At 39.2% G+C, this 23,528-nt stretch overlaps 1 protein-coding gene across 14 annotated transcripts in view; it reads right to left on the reverse strand.

The window, feature by feature from the left end:
* SOX6 (SRY-box transcription factor 6) overlaps window positions 1-23,528 on the reverse strand; it is a 413,675-nt gene that overhangs the window by 156,395 nt on the left and 233,752 nt on the right. For all 14 annotated transcript variants that reach the window (XM_033153469.1, XM_033153452.1, XM_033153460.1 and 11 more), the window contains one exon: window positions 18,500-18,589. In XM_033153469.1, coding sequence (XP_033009360.1) covers window positions 18,500-18,589 — 90 coding nt within the window. The remainder of the gene's footprint in view (window positions 1-18,499; window positions 18,590-23,528) is intronic.

Genomic DNA, 23,528 nt, shown 5'->3' on the forward strand with positions numbered 1-23,528 from the left:
AAAGAGTTGCAGGAAAGCTCCATTGTGCTAGTGGAAATCCTTGCACTGGCTTTCACTAGCACACTGAGCTAGTTGAATCCTGCCCACAGTGACAATTCCAACACACCATGCACTAGGCAAAAAATAAAAATAAAAAATGGATGCAGAAACAGGCCAACCATCAGTCCTTCACTAGCACTCTAAAACCTTTCATCTCATTGAAGATAAGAAAGGAAGCTGGTGGGCCTCAACTAAGTTTTTTTGGTTTTTTTGCTACAAAATGCAGGGGGAGAATTTACAATGAAAACCTACAAAGCCTTGTCTGCAGGTCTAGGATGTGGCTGCAGCTGCTGTAATTGCCAATGCTTTAGCACTTCTTTATTGTTTAGATGGGTAAGGACCTTACTTGAAACAAAATAAAAAATAAACAAATTCCTTCCAGTAGCACCTTAGAGACCAACTAAGTTTGTTATTGGTATGAGCTTTTGTGTGCATGCACACTTCTTCAGATACCTTTGCATGCACACTTCACACGAAACCTCATACCAGGAACAAACTTAGTTGGTCTCTAAGGTGCTACTGGAAGGAATTTTTTATTTTTTATTTTTTTTCGACTACTGCAGACCAACATGGCTACCTACCTGTAACTAGACCTTACTTGAGATGGGCAAGGTTTGTTATGTGTCTGGATTTATTTCCATTAAACATTTCTTCAGTGCTTTCAGTGTGTTTTCTTTCAGTTTGTTGTCTGAAAGAAAACACACTCGCAAACACCCCTCCGCCACCTCAAAAGTAAATTAAGAGCACCCAAAACTCTGTATAACATGCACGAGAATTTCACCAAACTTTTCCTTTCCTCCTTGATAGTTTTCAAACACAGTTTCTTTTCTCATTAATTAATGGACAATAGTTTTTTTTAATAGAAAAAAAATGTTAGGTGCGGCATTAGTTTGCATATTTTTACAGCTGTTACATCTGAGCTCTCATTTTCTTACCACAGAATGAGGTTCACACACAACAGGACTAGTGGCATAATGTGTGGCATATCTATTTCCACTTATTTATTTAAAATAGTTCCAGACCACATTTGAACTGCAGGGACAGCAGGAAAATATACAAAGCTTAAAAAAAAGTAACAAATTCAATAGACAATAGATTACAATGCCTTAAATAACATCATAAATGAAAATGACAGATGCAGTATATTAATCAGCTTCAAAAATGTGAATTTTAAAATGCTTGGGCAAGTGATTGAGTTTTGGTATGTCATCAAAATAATTTCAACATTAGTGCTCTTGTACCCCTACAGGAAGGCATTCCACAAATCGGGTACCAACGTATTCTTTTCCTCATTTCCCCTGATAAATTAAAACTAAAAATGCTCATAATGAGCTGCCCATATTGTTCATTAAGTTAACAACCTTTTCTCACATACGTTCTCAGAATAAGATTAAGGGATGGTCCAAAGACATATAATGTAATCTGGCCTTGGGTAAGACCAAACTGGATACCACATACATGAATACTTGCCAGATGTTCTGGGTTACATGAAGAAAGAGCAGGGTAAAAGTGCATCTAATAATTTACATATTGTAAACCAGATCACACTAAATTCTGGATTCTAAAAGCATATTCTATATGTCAACATCCCAATGATATAGCCAAGAGAACCAGGGCTTCATATAGCCTCTGATCATTTGACAATGGACCAACAATGTTTATTGTTCTCCATGAAAATCCAGAGTCAGCTTTGGCCAGATTCACATGTCAACACGGAGCATGATGGTGCATGCTGCTGAAAAGTTATCTCTAAGTTCCTCTCCTGCCGCTGGAGAGTAAGCTGGAGTCTGTCTTGTCATGAACCCAGGCATGTGGTTTGGTCCTCTCTAAACAAACCACAAGGGGTAACCAAAGTATGTTCTTAGCTTATTACTTGTGGTTTGATTGAGGAAACAACCAGGAGCCCAGGTTCAGACGTCACAACAAGACAAACTCTGGCTGGTTTCCAGTGCTGTAAGAGATAAGATAAGATAAGATTTATTTATTGTCATTGTCCGTATATACACAGTATACACAACAACGAAAATCAAACACCCAAAGACCGGATTTACCATACACATTTGCACATATCTCCAACACTCTCATCCTTATTAAACATAATCTATTAAAACATAACATAATCCAGAGTATAACATAACCTATTAAAAGCATAGCATAGTAGCAGCAGTAGTAGCACCACAGGAGGTGTGAGAAATTGTCAGTTGTCTGTAGTAGCACACTGCACATTCACATTGAACCACAGTTTGATTTTTAGCTATGGTTTAATGTAATGCACCACCAACCAGGTATTTGACTCAGATCTTATTTACTAGCATACAAAGATTAGGGGCTATGTAAACAGAGAATTCAGAATAGATTATGAAATTGCCCCATTTCCTGATTTGTCTTTTCATAGCTGACTCCAGCTGAATGTTATACATATTCAGTTTTAATTTTTAACATGTGGTTTCTGGGTGTCAAATTTCTCTTCAGCATAAATGGAGTTTGTGTATATCTGGTATCATTGAGAACAATGTATTTGTTCTTTCCATTTCCATTCTTAACCATTATTTTCACAAGTTGGAATATAGCGGCTACTGTTTTTTTGGTGAATAACTGCCTAATAAAGTATGCATTAGCAGTCTACCACTGGTTTACTGTTGGATGTACACCTCCTAATGGACAGTTTATACTTGACTAGCAATAGTTTGAGAAATTTCAATCACTGCTAGAAGATGAAGCAGCATTTCTCCCCACAAAAGTGGTCAGTTTAATCCAAATGCTGTTTGTTTTATAAACTGCATCATTATCTGTGTTGTCACCTATGCCTGCAACAAAGGTTGGCTAACTAGAATATTAATCTGGTATACTCATGGGGTCACGAAGAGTCGGACATGACTGAACGACTGAACAATGAGTATTTGTTGTTCAGTCGGACACGACTGAACGACTGAACAACAAATACTCATTGGACTGGATTTTTGTGTGTGAAGGCCCTCAAGCCAGCTGCCTAGAAGAAATAAATTCACACAGACACAGATTTTGGTTTAAGGTTAATGGGCAAAATTTAGACCACAACTTTACTGATTACAGCAAATGTGAGCGGTATTGGCTTGTTGTTGTTCAGTCGTTCAGTCGTGTCCGACTCTTCGTGACCCCATGGACCAGAGTACGCCAGGCACGCCTATCCTTCACTGCCTCTCGCAGTTTGGCCAAACTCATGTTAGTAGCTTCAAGAACACTGTCCAACCATCTCATCCTCTGTCGTCCCCTTCTCCTTGTGCCCTCCATCTTTCCCAACATCAGGGTCTTTTCTAGGGAGTCTTCTCTTCTCATGAGGTGGCCAAAGTACTGGAGCCTCAACTTCAGGATCTGTCCTTCCAGTGAGCACTCAGGGCTGATTTCTTTAAGGATGGATAAGTTTGATCTTCTTGCAGTCCACGGGACTCTCAAGAGTCTCCTCCAGCACCATAATTCAAAAGCATCAATTCTACGGCGATCAGCCTTCTTGATGGTCCAGCTTGATTGGCTTAGGCATTGGCAATAAACTCTAACTAACTCAGGGAGTCAGGAAGGGTAAACCACCAATGAGTGAGCCACATCGGGGGAACCCACCTGCAGCTCTCCTCAGTGTTCCCAGAGGCCTGGCATGGCCCTAGCCCCTCAAGTGGACTTCGGACAGGATCCAGGCCCTGGATTCCTGTAACGGAACACCCTTGAACATGGAGGGCAGGCAATGGCTGACCTCCCCTCCCCCACACATCAATAAGCCAATGCCTAACCGCCACATGAGTCAAGTGCTCACCGCCAATCCCCTCACACCTGTAACCAATCTTTCAAACCTTTGACAATTCCAACCAGCCTCAGTTCTTTCCTCATTTATACTAGTACTACACATATCCTTATAGAGTAGCTTATCTTTCACAGTGGCTTATAAGTTCCTTATTAAGCAAGGCACTTCCATGCCTACCCATTATCCGCTATTAGTCTCTATCTCCTTTGAAATGTCTGAAATATAAATATGAGTACTATACAATAGTACTGCAAGATTTATATACTTTAAGTATAAATGTTAATTTTGGTGCTAATTACATAACCACCTTTCATGTCTTACAAGTACGAACAAGTATATCAGTGAAAAACTTATATTTGCCTCTGAAGGTTGTTTTTTTTATTGCCTCTGGTTATAAGTAATGAAGAGGTGAAATTTACTGCAAAACGAAAGAGATTTGCATACCCTGTCTATCATAAAAAATGGTCCAGAGGAAACTTCCCATGATTTACTTGAGGAGACAATTTATTCCAAATCTTTTTATATGTGTGAGAAGAAAAAGCCCATTAAAGTTGCAGTCCTAAACACCAGGCCATCCCCAATTTGGTGCCCTCCAGGTATTTTGAAATACAACTATGGGCCCCTGGGGGACACAAGGTTGATGAAGGCTGCTAGACACATTTTCTTGAGAGTGAGTAGACGTTACAGGATGACACTGTTAATAGGAGGAATTAAAAAAAATACTTATCACTCCTGCAGGTCTCCTGCTGTGATTAAGTGACACCAAAAGCTTTTTGTGACTCCTAAGTTTGTTTGTTTTATAAAAATAAATGGAAATGCTGGGAAATGATTTTAAAAATTGCAGAAGAACTGATAGGGAAATCTTTTGGAAGGCAGTTTTGAGAACTGCGGCTCTCAACATGTTCATTTTTTCATTTCATCCCAATGTGCTACCCACATTGACTTAAAGGCTAGTCACCCATACCCCTTCTGTGAGTGTAATTTTAGTTAAATGAAATCATATTTCATTGACAGCTAAAGTGATTTATAACTGATGGGTTCCCCCCCCCTCATTTTAACTAAGGAGTTGTCATAAGAAGCACAGAACTTGTTGGATTAGTTCAAACAAAAAATATTAAATAATAAACACATAACAGAGCACTCAGATGACCACTGACTTGAATTGCTCCCCCTGTGTGAGTTTTATATTTGATGTAGGCAGGCAAAAATAAAAGGTCATACATACTGGTAAATCAGTCCTAAGCCACAATCACCATCAAGTTAAAAACATAGCCAAATGTTCCTAACCAGCCATGTGCCATCTCAAGTTCCTAAGAGAAAGAAATTCTAGAAAGAATTCTAGAAACATACGAAGATCATATAGCTGGAATGAACAAACACACCAGAAATTTAAGCCACAATCATTTGCTAGTCTGTTTGTGCTTTGAAGGTCATGTTGCAAGAAAAGAGACCAAGGTTCTGAACCGTGTAGCAAAAATTCCAAAATCACAATCAGCAGGCACATAAAAGAGATGGCCTACATTTTCCAGACCATAGTTCCACCCATGTTCCTACTAGGTTCTTGTCTAATTTTATTTTCAACCACAGGCATGAATATGCTTAGCCAGATGTCTCTAAGCAGCTGGTAACCAACAAAGTTTAAGTTTTTCTCTACTCTCCTTAACTGATCAGAAATCAAACCACTTATGTAGAGTCAGAATAAAACAGATCTTTGTCTCAAACCACATCATATTAGCATGATGTCTTATTCTATCCAACAAATGCAATCCACAACAGCCAAATATACGTATGAGTCACTGAAAAGATTCAACGTTGTTTAAAATTTGGCACGGTCTGGAAAAGGCATCTTGGGTCTTCTTGACCGCATTGGCCTTATGTCAAGAGCATCTCCCCAATGCAAGCAGAGACCACCCAAAGAAATAGGAGATAATATAAGAGGCTTTGCTTCCTTTTGAGAAACCCTTGAACTTATGGCAGTAAGCACCACTAATGCAAGGAGGGAGTCTTAGATACATCAATAATGCAATATAAGGCAGCTCCCTAAGAATTTTAAAACATTAAGGGTTGAGGGAAGTGAATCACAAGGCCTACAAGTCACATTTCCTCAGTCAAGCAAGGTAAATTAAAGAATATCCAAAGCAAATCTATTTAAGAGTAACTTACACTAGTCAAGCAGAAAGTTTCAGCAGCCACACTGTAACACACTTTTTGAATCATGTAGCCTTAACTTAATTTTACATCAAAATGTTTCTGCAACAGCTATGATGGAATAAAGCAGACACCTGAGTTTATATACTGGTAGAAAACAGAACAATGTTGTTTTTTTAAAACCAAATTTAGTAGCTCCTATTTCTCTTATTTGGGAGTTTATTGAGGAAACATCCCACAGCCTCTCTCTCTTTCTCCTTTACTTTTAATCTCATGTGGTTCCAGTTCTTTGTTGTTAAAATAAAGCAGATTTCTATGGGAAATTTACCAGTAGTGTCATCAGCCTATAAACTACTAATCTCTGTGAAACCTTCTCCAATTGATTTTTGAAGCTCAATGCCTGCTTGTAGATCCCCTTGTTCTACAACATATATGGTATGTTTTGATGGAGAAACTTGTGGTCTCTGGATGCAAGTCTTCCCAAAACACAGTAGCCTTGAAAGTAACACCACATGTCACCAAGCAGCTACAGCATCAATACTTTCCTATGCACATAAACTAGCTGACACTGCAAATAAATAAATAAATGTTGTACTTCAAGGGTAGACTTTAGGGCAGTGTGCTAATTCCAGCTCAATAATATTTAAATATCCAGCTCATTTAGAGGCATGCAGACACTTGTGTGGACACTCAAGGGCAGTTACTGGCGTTTCCTCCATTGGTAGCTCCTGCTTAGGGATGGTAATGTAATCTATTTCAGGAAGATTCTGCCCCAGATTTTACTTTCATACTTCTAGAATGGGTTCCAGTTTGGAACATGGAAGGGAAGAATCCGGCTGTGTTCCAGAGGAAAGTTGGTGAATTATTACTCTTTTATGCACAATAGTTATTGCACAGCTACCAAATGAAGTGAACAAAATAATAAATACAGCAACTAAGTAATAAATAAGACAAACCATGCTCAGTGGGGCTTATTCCCAAGTAAAAGTATTTAGATTACTGCTTTAATAACCTTTTGTGTTTCCTTGATACTGTCAAGCTAAATGTGAAAACACCAATTGGCTGACCTGACATCCCTTTTTAACATTCCACAACATGTTACTCCCACTGCTGTCTCTTTTAGAACAGGGAAAGCTGTTTTCTGTAGTTATTCAAGAATGCAAGCCATTGTCCGAATAAAACTAAAGTCTTTTTTTCCCCCATAAGGAGTAAAATAAGCTTCAAAATCCCTTAATTGAATCGTACGGTGAAACTTGCCTATAAATGGTTTTCAAAGAGGTTAGAACTGTGTGATCTTTTATTGTGATATTGAACACTCTAGGGGCACATGTCAATCTACAGCTTTTCAAAGTCATGTTAAAGAAGCATCTTCAGATACTGTGGCATGCTTTCAAAATAATGGAAATGTCAACCACTCACATAATGTTCGTATTATCCCTAATTAATATAAATTGCATCTAATTTCACCTCTACTTAAATATATTGCTGCCCAAAATAAGGACCCTAATTTTTATGAGTAATTACTATTACTGATGCATCAACACAATTATTTAAATTCAACATATGCAGAGGCAGAACCCAGCATTTACAATTTTTTTGTTCTCTCCTTCCTCGATCCCTAATTTTTGTGGCTTGGAGTTCTTCCAGATTCTGTCTCTGACTTTGTGGGTTGTTGTTTTTGTTTTTGTTTTTTAAAAATGTGAAATCTCCTATCTTGTTTCACTTGCAGTTCCTGATTGACAAACAGGCAAGGATTTGAAAACAAGCAGTTACCTCCATGTAATCTGTAGATAATGTGAATGGATGTACTAAGCATACACTAAGGAAAGCTTAGTACCAGTATTTTGCAGTTATCAAAACAGAGGGAAGAGACTATAGCTCAGTGCCAACAGCATATGTTTTACACGTTGAAGCTTCCAGGTTCAATCTCTGGCATCTCCATTAAAAGGATCAAGTAGATGATGCGAAAGACCTCTTCGCTGTTCTCCTGGAGAGCTGCCACCAGTAAAGTCTGATCAATCTTGCAGGTGTATACAACTCTCTCCTCTGGGCTGCAAGAGTTAATTCAGAACATTTCACTTCTATTTTAGATTAAATGCAGCTTGTTCTTTCACTCAAACTTGGACTAACTGTGGTTTATCTTAGTTTTGCTTAGCTGAGCCAAGCCAACTTCAAACCATAGTTTACAAAGCTGTCTTTTTTCAATTAACCATAGTTAAAATTAACCACAATTTATAGTTCAGAAAAATACTAAACTGCAGTTAGATCACAAATGAAGTGAAAGCTTTTGATCTTCTCACAGTCATGCTGAAGGAGAGGGGAAGAGAGAGTACATGAGCCTGTGGCTGACACAGACTTCTTGTAGTGCTAAATCAGGCTTTGGAATTACATCCAAATGCAGCCATAACTCTGGGCTAGTTGGAGAAATAGTTTAACCAAGTATGACATGGCTTTCCATGCACCTGTGATTGCCATCACACATAAAACTTTCTTTTCCTGTTAGCAATGTACCATCAGTGGAAGACAGCCTTATTGATTAGTAGTAGTCCCAACAACTGATTTTGAAATTTGGCACTGCTTTTCTCAGATAATGCTAATTTGTATGGCCATCAGTTCAAGTAACAGTCTAAGCTGATAGCTGAAAGTGCCTTGATAATTTCCATCCATGGGGATTGTATCTGAGAAATAAATTAAGTTCCAGCCCAGCTGCAGAATAGCCACCTTGTACAACCAAGCTACACAATAAATATGCCTGATGAGAATTTGCCTCCAACTGTACAGTATCTGGTGCAATTATGTATTGCACTTTAAATTCAGAAGGCTTTTCCCATACAAAAACAACAGGAAGAAAACACCTAACACACATTGCAGATTGCATCACACACCTGCCTGGCATGTAAACTGCACACATTTATGAAAATGGAAACAAATTTGTTACTTGTATACATTTATTCACTGTGTTATTTGATAGAGCATGCATCTCTATATGTCCCTAAATAGGTATATCCCACCCACACAGTCCACCTACCACAAAAGGGGTGCAGGGATCAAATGGGTGGACCAAATAAGTCTAAGGATATATGTGTGCACTTATGTAGCAAGTTCTAGACATAATGGGTGGAGTGTGCATGGAGTGTGCATGAGTTAGAAATTTGTTTCCATATCCTGTTATGTACAGAGTAATGCGGAATCCAATACTGAATTACATAGGTTTCATACAGTTATCTCTCATAACTGAATGTGGAACACTATTTTGCATGATGTACTCGTATTTTTAACACAGACTATAATGCTTCCCCCTGTACAGCCTATTATTAGCAGCTTGTGTGTGTGTGTGTGTGTGTGTCCCAAACCGGGTATAATGTAAGGCAAATTATGTAAAACACACCTAACCAGTTATTCTGCAAGCTGCCACTTGCTTGCTACAAACAATCAGTTTCTACAGAGTGGAAGAAAAAACCTGCCAATAGATTGGAACTTCACATCTTAAAATTCCTGTCGAAATCAGGTGCATTTTAAGCATCAGATTTGATTATTTAATCAGGCAACTTGCATTTTGCCCTGGCTAATTTAGAAAGCTTATAATATTTTACTCATAAAATAATTGTGCACCTGTTGTGATGGAAACCTATTTAAACAAATCTTAATAGGCATTACAATTTGTTCTAAACATAAGCAAGCTAGCTGATCACTTAGTTCAATCTATAATGCAACATTTTAAAGCAGATGGCAGATTGCTCTATACCTCTGCAAGAATTGTTATGCACATTATTATGAGGATAAATCAAAAACCGCCAATGCCATATAGTAAATCATATTAGAATGTTATCCATCATTGCCTCTCCAGGTCCAACAGGCCTTTCTATTACCCTATGTGCAAACACAAATTAGTGTAATGGATCCCAGAACCACAAGATTCCCTATGCTTACTATACCAAGATAGTTATTTTGTAGCATTGCCTCTTCCCTAATATAAATGTAAGTATGACAGACTGGATAAGAACCTGAATATTCAGAGGAAATTTACATCTTAGGTTCATCAGACAAAGACATCAGCCTTTGCATACAAGATTTGCTACAGCAGCCATGTAATGTGTAGTGTGCACTGCCATATGGATCATTGATGGAAGTGGAGTTTTCTACCTGACCTACTCACACTGGTGTACAAACTCTCCCTACCAACAAGAACAATCATGTGGGTCGCCATGCTAGATGGCAAGCCATTTTCAAGCTCCTCCATCCAATAAGATTTAATATGTAGCCTAGATCATAACTTGGTACATAAAAAAATTGACCTGATTTTCTCAGAATACTATACACATATTCAGCATTAATAGCTAGCATAAAGCAATGCTTTTAAAAACAACTATAAATACAATCATGTTTCAGATTTGCTTCTTCTAAGAACCTCATTCATAAAATGCCAACTCTGGTGGAACCTGTACTGAGATCAGGTCATATATCTGTGAATTAGTTTACTTTGTGCATTTTATAAATGATTATGCTCTGAAATGTCTTCATAGCAAGAACCTACGTGCAAACTAAGGGAAGGTTCTGCTTCTTATCACTCATTTTACTATCCATATTTGAATCAGTGAATGAACAAAGTTGGTGAATTTGACTTTGATAAATTTGTATTTTAGATTGCTGTGAACTGCCTTGAATTTTTTAAAATAGAATTTAGCATGGAACTGTTTTTAATTAATTACATAAATACATAAATATAATAATGTTGGATGTATTATTATTATTATTATTTGATTTGAATTATTATGTTTTGTCTGTTAAGATTGGTTGTTTCTGGCCATGTCATTTACTTATGTGTGCATATTCATACAAATATTTTATCTAACGTATGCATTTCTAAAGTATGTATTTCATTCTAAAGTATTTTTGAACACAGTTTGGTACATTTCTTGAGCCAAGAACGGTATCACAAAATGTGGAGGTGTGAAATATGAAGAATCAATACACTAGTCTAGGAGGTAAAAATTAGATCAGTTTGCTTGAAAATGTGGCCACATTTCCCCCCTCCCCCCCACACACCTGAGTTAAGTCACAATGTTCATCAAAGAAAATGAAGGATATAAAGTAGTGGAGCCCTACTTGCGAAACAAATATGGCACTGTAGGACACAAACCAAATCCCTGATCTGCCATGAGACTTGGATGGGATAATAAAAGAGGTTTCTTCAGTTTCTTTTAACTGGGAATGTTCAAAGTGGGTGGCTGCAGACCAGATCCAGAAGCTCTTAGAAAAAACTGATTTTCTAGATCCATTTCAATTGGGGTTCTGGCCTGGTTTTGGCACCAAAACTGCTTTGGTTACCTTGTATAACAATCCCGTTGGGAGAGAGACTGAGGAAATGCTTCCCTGTTAATTCTCCTCGACCTCTCAGTGGCTTTCGGTACCAACCATGGTAGCATTCTGGAGTGGCTGTCTGAGTTGCAGGTTGGTCAGACCACTTTGCGGTGGTTGTTCCCAGAGGGTGATGCTTGGGGAGTGCTTTTCAGTCACACGGAGCCTTCAATGTGGAGTTCCTCAGGGTTCAATTTTACCCTCTGTGCTATTTAACATCTACATGAAACCACTGAGTGGAATCATCTGGAGTTTTGGAGTACATTGTCAGCAATATGCTGATGACACACAGATCTACTTTACCTTTACATCAGCCAGTGAGGCCGTGGATGGGCTGAACCATTGTATTGCCTTGGTAATGGACTAGATGAGAGCCAACAAACTGAAGCTCAATCCAGAGAAGATTGAGGCACTGTTAGTGGATTCCCTAGAGTAGACCAGATGGATGAGAGGTCACCTGCTTTTGATGGGGTTACACTCCCTCTGAAGGAGATCAACAACTTTTCTGTCCGGATTTTCACTGTTTGAAATATGGCAACCCTAGTTTTATGTAGGGCTGCCTCTGGAGACAGTTTGGAAACTGCACAATTCAGCAGCCAGGTTTTTCAGCGCGGCAAGACTGTTTGAGCATATTGCACTGATCCTGGCCCAACCGCATTGGCTGCCAATTAGTTTTCAGCCCCATTTCAAAGTGCTGGTTTTGACCTATCAAAAAGCTTTAAAGCCATAAATAGTTCAGGACCTCAATACCTCAAGGACTGCCTTTCCCCATTTGAACCATCTCGGACCCTGCGATTATTATGTAAGCTCCTTTAAGAAATACATTAAACAAAACAAAAAAAAACAACTGCTAGCAGTGCTTGATTTATAACATAGAACACAACTACTTATATAATATGATCATGGGACATCTAGAAACTCTAAAACAATGCAGCTACATGAATCATTCCTAAAATATAATATTGATCATCCTTGAATCTTCCCACACTTGCCATCCTCTCCTGTCACACCAGTGTGGCACACTATACCCTTTGAGAACCACTGCCTTAGCACATCAACCCATTTGGATCAGGGATTTTGAAATCCCTCTGCTGTTTCTATGGTCTCAGACATAGAATTTCTCTAGTTTTGCCACCTGATTTTTTTTATAGAAATCTGGAGCATAACAGCATTGAATAATTTCTTTTTTAAAAAAAATGCCTCATAATTTACCAATATTATGAAAATCAGTTTCTGGACATGTCTTTTTACTATATTGTTCAGGACAAACACTGAACAATGAGACATAAAGTGGTCCACATGTAAATGTATGTTCTTCTTCAGCTTCTTTTGTTCCTACTTATTGTTTTTATGGCCTGCTGGGCTTGGCTAACTCTGTTACTATGAATGAACTTCAGAATGAGGTAAGTCTCATGCTATGACTGGAATTTGTAGCTACAATTCAAGATACTGACAACTGTTCTGCTAAAGGTGTGTTCTGCAAAGCTGTTTGTTACTTGAAGTAATTTACTTGTTTGGCCTGAGCAAGCTTGCTCATTACTGTCAACTCAATGAGCTAGAATATAGAGTTGTCTTGGGGTGAGGGGATCTGAACGCCATAGTTTCTGAAGAGGGTTATATAAAATTCTCAAATTAGAGACCTACCAAATATTTATTTATTTTTATCTAATCCTGGGATAACTTTATGAGTGAAAATATATGGTTTATCTGTTCGCATGCAAGACAGTAACTGTCATGGTGCTATTACAGGAGGGGTACAAGGCATCCTGCCTCATGCCATGGACTGGCTGGGTGCAGAGGAGTGCTGGGAGGCACCAGCTGGAGAATCCCCAGCTGAACCCCCAGGGGAAGAAGGCTCAATCGCAAAGGGATTGGTGATGGGATAACGATTGGTGGTCAGAGGGAGAAGACTGGGGGGTGGGAAGCTGGAGGAGCAACAGGGTTTAGTGAGCAGGAAGAGTCTGTGCCAGAGTGTAGTTCAGATTTTGAGGCTGAAACAGAGACTGCAGAGGAAGGGTGTCAAGAGGCTTCTGAAGAATTCAAGGGAGTCTTCCCCCCCTGCTGCAACCAGCTCCCCGCCCCCAGTCTCTGAGAACATGCAGAAAAAATGAAAAGAGCGGAACACAGATCAGTTGTGTGCAGACACAGTTTGAGACTGTGTGGGGGAAAACACTTGAGGAGCCTTAGAGAGGGGTGGGAATACAGGGACCTTCAGTCCTCACAACTTTGTCATCGGGGCAGAACCTACCAGGAAGGATTGCTGAGACCACTAGGCCTGAACTGTATTTAGGTTTACTTGAATAAAGATTTAATTTCACTGGCATTGGTGACGTAGTGCTGATTTGTGTCTGCTCCAACCCTGACACCTCTCTTTTTTTTGGGGGGGGGGGTATGATAGGGACCATCTTAGTTGCATTTGAGACACTTCACACAAACAGTAGTCTCACGAGAAACAGAAATCTTAGTGGTCAGCCATGAGTAAAAAGTTTCATTGCATGTTTAATGAATGATCCAGCCAGAGTTAAGCACTTTTACTGATTTCAATGGGGGGAGGAGTTATGCACTTAAATATGCTTAATTGTAGAAATATTGTAGTCTTTTTTCCTATATACAATAAACAGCCAATAAACAATATATTTAAAACATACTTACATAGCATATCAGTACTATGGAAAATCAAACATTTTATTCCATGTGGTCACTTTAATAAATTCATTACTAAAAATAATTTTATGCCCTGTAGTATATTACTAATCAGGACCTGCTACTGGGTTTAAGGGTTTCTCCCCTCTGTTTCGTATTTACATTGATTTCTCTAATTGGAACCAACTGATCTTTTTCCTGTATATTGATTTTTTAAACCCTAGCAGTTAACAATGATTCTAATATATTGTAACACTTTAGACCTTAATCATAGAGTGAGGGGGGCTCTGCTTGTAGCTTTTGTTTGAGTTTTAATTAAGAAGACCTTGTGTCTCCAACCCTGAGCTGTGTTTTTAATTGCTCATATGTATATCATGTAGACTTCAAAAGAAGGAAAAGACGTTTATAACAGAGAGCACAAAGGGGAGCTTTGAAATGTCTACAACCGTACAAAGTGGCATAATTAAAAACCTATGGGTGCTCCTGTGATATATAAGCCATATATATTTATAAAGTAGGCTGCGGTATACACTTGTGACTTGCCAAAAGGGATTTTGGCACTATTAGAGAAATAATCTCAATGCATCTCAAATAAACGGTAAAGAAAACTAATACGGTAATCTTTTCAGCCTTCTATTGCTCACAGAGTTCCTGTGTATTCTTGTTATCATGCATGCTGAACCTCTGACAGCTAACCTACATTTTTCTCTTTCTGAATTCCTAATACAACTGTAATATCAATTATCCCACTTTATGCCTTCCTCTGAAAGCAAGAGGCAGCACTTCAAGCAACAATGTAGTAGCACAACCTTCACAGAATGGATACCAATCCTACTCCTATCACAATTACAACATATACTCCATCTTTCCTCACAATTCTCTTCTTGAAGAGAGTAACAGCTATTTCTAACACAAGCTATCAGCATGAAACTTGATACAGATAAAGGAATATGCACAGTGTATTTTATAGTGGAAATCTCTTATGCATCAGGTCAACTCTTATCAAGCTTTTAAAATCCTGAAACTAGCACAGGCCTCTATGTTTGCTAATTATTCTTAGGACACTGGAATTACAAACAAAAGCCTTGAACTCACTTTAATTTATCAAGGAAGAAGATCTTTGCAGGGGGAATTAAAGAATTTTGTGCAAGTCAGAGAGTCATACAATGCAAATGCTTTTCTGTAGTGGGCAAAGCTATGCACATCCATCAATGTCTATCCAAAAATAGAGCATACTGTACAAAGAAAGACTGCATGTGACATTTAAGCTACAATGCATATAAATATAGATTATGTTCCAGTAGTATGCTCCTCAAGAAATGGAAGCCAGAATACTTCACCCACTAGATCGTGACTCAGAAGCCATCTATCTACAACGATGCTAGAACAATCATGACTCTTGGAGATAGCATAACTGTTTATGTTCTGTATGGACTGGCCTCCTTTATTTCATCTTCAAAGACCCTGTATTTTGAGAGAAACCACTGGAGGTTATTTCAGTGGGACAATAGTGCGATGCCTGCAGGACTCTGCTAAGTAAGAGATTTATGTTGACATGTGAAACAAAACTAAAAATAGGCTATTTGTGGTAATAAGGGGCACCATGCTTTCTGATAGTTGACTGGTAAAGTTGGAAAATGGGGGTGGGGTTTTAAATTACTGTCATTGTATACCTAAATATTTTATTTACATAAGGTATACACAAAGGAAGGAAGGAAGGAAGGAAGGAAGGAAGGAAGGAAGGAAGGAAGGAAGGAAGATTTTGCATGTAAAATTACTGGTGGAGATATTTCTAAATAAGTCATTTTCCATTCATTAATATTAGATGGGAGCTATTTAGCCCAATGAAATTTTGATCGTTTAACCTTTGAAGAGCTGACCTCTATATGGTCTTATATACCAAAACCTTGAACTTAGCACAGTAGCAGATTGGCAACCAGAGCAAATCCTGTAAACAAGGGGTTATATGTCATGTCATTTGCCCCCACAAACAACCTATCACAAGCCATCAGCATGAAACTTGATACAGATTAAGGAATATGCACAGTGTGGGTACATATTGAGTACCCTGTTAAATACAATCAGGTCCAGGGTAGGCTTTTTTCTAGGAGTGGCTACATAACTACACCTTCAAGGTTGTATGCACCACCTCTTCATGCAAATATGAACTCAACCAGTTATCCTCCTGCCCCACCTAGATTTAATCTGCCATGAGGGCAAAGAGCCAAGAGGTAGCATCACCGGGTACATACTCACAACCACCTTGTTAACCTCTTCAGAATGCAAAATCTGAAACTGATCCCACAAAACAAGGCTTGATGGAGCATTTGAAAACTCATTTGACCCTCTGAGATGTCCCAGGCTCCATCCACCACTATAGGTGACACAAGTGCTATTTGTCTAGAAAAGGAGGTGCCAGAACTCACCATGAACATGTCCCTTGTTCTCTTATAATGGCATTGGCACCCACCTAAGAGGTGCTGGAACTGAGTTCTGGTGAGTTCTGGCTGGGGGAAAAAACCCTGGCTGACACCAGTCTATGGACCACGCCTAAGGAGTTCTGTTGAGCTGACATGATGGCAGCAGAAGTTAGGATTCTTTGCTTCATTCATCACTATGCAGCAGGCATGCTTATGTGTGCTATAACACGTGCTTGGTTGTCTTCCTAATAAGGCTTTTGCCACTTACACTTTAGCCATCTTCCAGCCTGTATCATAGCACATACCTCCACAGTTTACTAGGAGGATGAATATGCTCCACAGTCTTGCAGATGGTGCTCAGGAGTGATCATATCTATGGCCCTCTTCATCTTGCTGTGCTACAGAGAGACAGGGCCTCATAAGGACCACCAGCTCTGTCCACTGGAAAATAACCCAGAGTGTTCAGGAATTGTTGCTTATGTCCAAAAGATGATAAACATTGCACTCAAATAAATAAGCCAGCAAGCAGCTTCAACTAATTTCACTAGGACGCATGCAGAAAAGCATTGTGGTGAACTGTCTGTAAGTACTACATGCAACATAAAATTAATTGTGTTCAGGGAGTAGAGAAGCAATTTCCATCCAATGTTTGTCTTATCAAGTCTATTATAAACAGATATAGAATCTAATTTTAAATAAGATCAAGGCAATTAAACATCTACCTTAAGGCCAAAAAATGCACCTTCCACTATATGTCTTGTATTATGACTGATATTTTCACATCTCTTTGTTTTGGTAAACAAGGTTGGCATAGCAAACATGCAGGCACGGAAGAGCTTGGCTGCCTTTTCCCTTTTTTCCTGGCATCCTTCCCCATAACTGATATGCCAGTATTGCAGGCCACTTTTTCAAAGGGAGAGTATGTGCTTCATTTATCCTTAAGAACAACGCCTTCTGTCTGATAAAGCAGAGAACTCCCCAGTAACAGTCAGTGCAAAGAGCAGCTCTTCCTCACAGAACCACACCTTTGTTTCTTGCTATTGAGATTCTCTACCCACCCCCTCCACAATCACCTAACTTGTTTCCGTCTTACAATGTTGCTTCACAGCTCCACTCTGAACAATCAGTGATTCTGGGAAGGAAGAAAGAATGACTACACAACACAAACACAATTAAGTAGTAAAACCTGACAAATCCCTACATTTTCAAACAAAACACTAAGCAATGTTTTCTTAATGAAATACTGCTCAGAATCACTAAGAGACTATCCTGGAGTAGGCCCTACATGTACTCTACAGCATGGGCATTCCTGGACAGAGTTAGCTTTGCCACAGCACCCATGGCTTGGTAACCTCAATACTCATTTACTATAATATGTATGCTCTAGGTGGGGCTGTCCTTAATCTTGATCCAGAAGATCCGGATTACAATTCCGGTGCATGCTAAAAACTTAATTGCTCTCCGTGACCTTTCCTATCTTTTGATGTTAGTCTCTGTTAGAAATTTAAGTATTATTTTACTGCTTCACTGGACTTGTATTTAATTGTGTTTCTATATGGATTTTATTGTACTACTGAACACCACCTTGAAATGTGCACATAACAGATGGTGTATAAATATCTTAATAGCTAAAACATACATACACTGATTGAGGAAACAACCAGGAAGCATGGTTCCATGTTTGTGGTTGCGAACTATAATATATAAAAGGGAACATAGGAGAGCTCTATCCTAGGATACAAGGAACTTTTTCTCTGGAAATCCCTTGCCTCCATGTTCACTATAGGAGGTGGTTCCCTGTGTATATTATACATCTTAGGACACTCCTGTGCAAAGTGTACCAAACAGAAAGCCAATGCAGGATTAAGAACATAACTGAACCTTGCAGAGTTCAATGAATCTGAGACAGACCTGATCCAAAAAACGAAACCTGCCTGAACACAAAAGCCATATTTCCAGAGCAGGCTCCTCACTAAAAAGCTACGGTATTTACTTCACCACAAGCAGAGAAGTCCTATTAGTATTCTTGGGAAGTCAGGGGTAAAACATCAATAGGACTTTTTACACTGTTTAAAAACCTGCTTTTCAAAATAAAAACCGGGTCTAATTTATACTATACCTTTAATTTCTCCAAGGAGTTCACTTGTGTTTAATCTTTCCATTTTCTCCTTCCAGTCTTTAGAAAGTAACTTTTCTACGCAAGATGAATCTATGAAAACAAGAGGGGAGAGAAAGCGTTAATAAAAACTTAAAAGTTTGTGAAATCAACATGCAGATATTTTGAGCTGCTGCACAATAAAATAAGTATTTTGCGTTGAACAATATAACTTCCTGCACAACTTCAGCTTCATACTACCTGCTAACATTGTACTTGCAGCCAATCGGAAGCCATGCTTTGGTTTCTGAACATTTTGGAAGTCGAACGGACTTCCAGAATGGATTCCATTTGACTTCCAAGGTACAGCTGTATTGTCCCTGGACCTGGCCTTACCCACTTAAAATGCATTTCCCCCCACTGATTTGAACTACTGAAGGATCAATAAATCCCACATATAAATGAGGAAATGTCTGGGGAAACACTGTGATGGGGAAGATGTCATATGAATGCCCCTATGTTAACAGGGAGACACACTGATGTGAATCCACATTTTGCTTCAGTGTGGACAAATCCCAAGGGTTACGTGTTGCCATTTTATCACAATAAAAGTTACAGTACAACCTTTATACAAGTTTTGGTTGCAACACTGTAAAAGTGTCTTTGGAAGGACAACACAGCTTATGCATCCCTGCACCCCCAAGTAATATTTTAGTAGGGAAAGCCAATATACTAATTATATCCTTTCAAAAAAGAGCAAAATTAAGAAGCACTAAGTTGTAATAGACAGCATTAAAATACTTGATACACAATAAAACAAATAATTTAATTTTAACAATTACAAGCCTTTATTATTTTTATGAGTTTTGGCCAGATAATAGAAGAATCAACAAATAACCACCAATTATCAATAGAACATTATAATTTGTCCTTTTCTGTGATATCATCAGTTTAAAAAGCTGCATCTCTTGTGCCCTGCCAAAAAATGAAGAACGCTGGCTTTATATTGATATTTACAGAAAGTTAACAATAAAATATTTAAAGTAGGATACTTTTGCCCAGTTTATGACAATACAGTATTAGAGCAAAATGAATCAAGGAACAATGAGATATTCCTGATTTTTAAGGCAACTTTTATGTAGTTGTATTTTTAAAAAAAGTATATAAACAGAGAAGCATTTTAAACACACACACACACACACACACACACACAAATTGCAATGAATATTTATTTATCTAGCTACCTCTCTTCTATTGATAACATATACAAAACAAAAGAAGAAGTGTGCATGCACACGAAAGCTCATACCAGGAACAAACTCAGTTGGTCTCTAAGGTGCTACTAGAAAGAATTTTCGATTTTGTTATATACAAAACAAAGCTTTCTTTTCTTTTATCAACAAATGGGAAATGTCTGAAAACATCTTGACAGCTCAGCTGTGATATATCTCCCTACATCAGGTTGTGGCCAATGAAAGAACAATCCAAATCTTTGAGGTTAGGCAAGATCTGAAATCCCAGAAAATAGAAATAATATTAAGAAAGTATATGTTCTGCTTAAAATGCAGTGCTGGGAAGGAGCAGCCTGAAAAATGTATGGTTGCCTAGCCCAAAGATTATCTGTTGTCAAACAAATCAAGAACCTGTCCTTCTCCAGCTTGCATTTGTAAGTTTCCATATGTATACAGAGGGTTAGATCCAATGTTAGTAGACCACTGGAATAAAGAGTCTTAAGGTACTTATTAAATCTATTGATTTCAAGGGTCTACTCTGAGTATGGCTAACACTGGATACACCATAGTTTGATTAGGGGAAGAGATTACGAAATCCAGTATGACTGTCAAGGGAGCAATCCAGAGGAAATAAAACAGATGGTCCAATTAAATCAATGGGACTTGATAAACAGTTGGGGAAAAGTATGTTCCAGGCAGACTGAACATTTTTGGGTTTCTGCTCAGCACAAACCACCAAAAGTTACACCTTACATAATATCTAAAGAATGTTACAGGTAGGTAGCCGTGTTGGTCTGCCATGGTCGAAAGAACGTGTGAGCATTTTTCAAGATGCTGAACACGATGGAGGGAGCATTAGTTCCACAAAAAGAAAGAAATAAAATCCAATATATGTAGAACTGGGTTCCTACAGCCGACCAGTTCTGTCCTTTCCTGCAGGAACAAAGCTTCCCTAGCCACAGGGGCTTCCCTGTTTATTTAAAAGGAGCTGGGGGGTCCATTGCAGTAAATGTGGGAAGGCCCTCATACATTAGTGGTATGTAAAAAATGGAATGCTGAGAGAACTCTGGGTTGGTATCTACATAGAAATTATCATTGTGTTAATAACAATTAGTAATTTAGTGAGTGTTATCCTGATTACTATGAATTGAAAATGGTTACAGTTTGAAATGCTGTGTAGTATGGTTTCATTAAATGTACAGGTCACTGATCACTTTTTAATGTATTGTAAATTGTCTGTGGCAGTCTTAAAATGAAGTTATTAATAATAATAATAAGAGTACCATTATGTAGGGACGCGGGTGGCACTGTGGGTTAAACCACAGAAGGCCGGCGGTTCGAATCCCCGCTATGGGTTGAGCTCCAGTTGCTCGGTCCCTGCTCCTGCCAACCTAGCATTTTGAAAGTACGCCAAAGTACAAGTACAGCTTCTGGGTCATGTGGCCAGCATGACTAAGCCGCTTCTGGTGAACCAGAGCAGCACACGGAAATGCCATTTACCTTCCCACTGGAGTGGTACCTATTTATCTACTTGCACTTTGACGTGCTTTCGAACTGCTAGGTTAGCAGGAGCAGGGACCGAGCAATGGGAGCTCACCCCGTTGCGGGGATTTGAACTGCCGACCTTCTGATTGGCAAGCCCTAGGCTCTGTGGTTTAACGCACAGCACCATCAGGGGACAAAGGCCAGTGATGGCCCATCAAGGAAACCATCACAGCACGACTGCCAGGCAAATAGGGTGGGGGTCCTTCTTTGCTGGGTGCTAGTGAGCAAAGGCCAGGTTGAGGGTTTCAGCTCTAAATTTTGTAGCCTGGCAGAGGTCCTTGGACTCAGCAATCAGAAGGAGAAGAAGGGGCAGAACTCCAAATGAGCTGGGGATGACAGGCTGAAACAAAGAGACACAGAGAATGCCTTTTTGCTCTCCTTTGAATCCAATGCTGCCCTTAGGGGGGAAGCCAGGTCCTTACTGGATGTGAATGCTCTGCAATCCCTCCATCGAGGTGCAGGTTGTATATCTGCATAAATAAAACCACATATCAGATACCACAGTCGCTGTGCCTTATTCCCAAAAGGAAACACAAACCCTGGAATCTTGTACCACTCATGGAGATTAGGGTGGTGTGTAACAGTACTCATCATCATTCACTGGTAGAATTGGAACTGTGACCCCATTTCAAAATGACTACAAAAACCATGCACTCTCCAACATGATGGATTCCTGTTTATAAATATTTCTTGATTCTATGCCATGGGCGAATGTATCATTTTTGTATGTGCTTAGTGTAACAAGCCCATCTGTGCCAGTAAAAGGAAAATGTAAAGGACCCCTGGACGGTTAAGTTCAGTCAAAGGCTACTATGGGATATGGCGCTCATCTCACTTCAGGCTGAGGGAGCCAGCATTTGTCCACAAACAGCTTTCCGGATCATGTGGCCAGCATGACTAAACCGCTTCTGGCACAATGGAACACCATGACAGAAACCAGAGTGCACGGAAATGCCGTTTACCTTCCCACCACAGCGGTACCTATTTATCTACTTGCACTGCAAGGTTAGCAGAAGCTGGGACAGAGCAATAGAAGCTCACCCCATCACACGGATTTGAACTGCCAACCTTCCAATCAGCAAGCTCAAGTGTCTCAGTTGTTTAGACCACAGCACCACCCACATCCCTATCTGTGCCACAACATGGGTTTATTTTAAAAATGCCCTGACCTATAAGTGGCAGTATTATCAAGCAATTGATCTGAACTTGGAAATCTGCTATTAAAATCCTGCCCATTGTAAGGGAAGCCTTGCTCGATTGGGTCAATGACCCATCTACACCAGCACTCTGTTCTCACAGTGACTTGCCAAATGCCTATGGAAAGCCGGCAAGCAAGACTTGAGTGGAACAGTCCTCTTGCAAGTTATGATTCCCAGCAACTTGCATTCAGAGGCAAACTTCCTCTAACAGTCGAAGTGTTGCATAGTTATTGTGGTTAGTAGCCACTGATGGTCTTAGCCTCCAAATGAAGCAGAGCTCAGATTCTTAACAAAGCAGAGTTTAGACATGCACATGTACACCATGTTTCTTCTGAGTGTTTATGACTGTCTATAAATTATTCTTTCTGTGGAACAATGAAATAAGACTTGTCTCTTTTATTAGTAAGCTCTGGCCCTCTTTGAGAAGCTTTTTACAAATACAAGTGTTTTGAAGTTTTCTTTTTTAGTGACAACAGAAACAAAACAGCCAAAACAAACAAACAAAACCTCTGAAAACTATGGCAAAAAAGCCATGCCTATTGCCAGTACTCCATTTTATCTCTAACTACACTACGTCAAAAGATAAATGGACATAAATCTGATATCAGGAATCACAAGACAGAGAAACCAGTAGGAGAATACTTCAGTCTCCCAGGACATTCTATACAAGATCTCAAAGTAGCTGTCTTAATACAAAGGAATTTCAGAAATAGACTGGAAAGAGAAGTTGCTGAATTGCAACTCATTACCAAACTCAAAACCACGGAGAGACCTGGTCTGAACAAAGACATTGGATTCTTATCTCATTATACATGACAAAGCTATCTTTAGCCACCTCACCCCTTGCTTTTTCCTTTAGGACTAATTGCAGTCGTTAACAGTCATCAACAGGTTTTCCACACCCATCACCCATTCCCACCACCCTTCTGAGTAATACCCCTCCTCACTCTCTCACTATATATAAGGGTCTGGTGACTTCTATTTCAGTGTATCTGAAGAAGTGTGCATGCACACGAAAGCTCATACCAAGAACAAACTTAGTTGGTTTCTAAGGTGCTACTGGAAGGATACTTAGCT

Source organism: Lacerta agilis, chromosome 1, assembly GCF_009819535.1.
Source record: "Lacerta agilis isolate rLacAgi1 chromosome 1, rLacAgi1.pri, whole genome shotgun sequence".
Taxonomy (NCBI): domain Eukaryota; kingdom Metazoa; phylum Chordata; class Lepidosauria; order Squamata; family Lacertidae; genus Lacerta; species Lacerta agilis.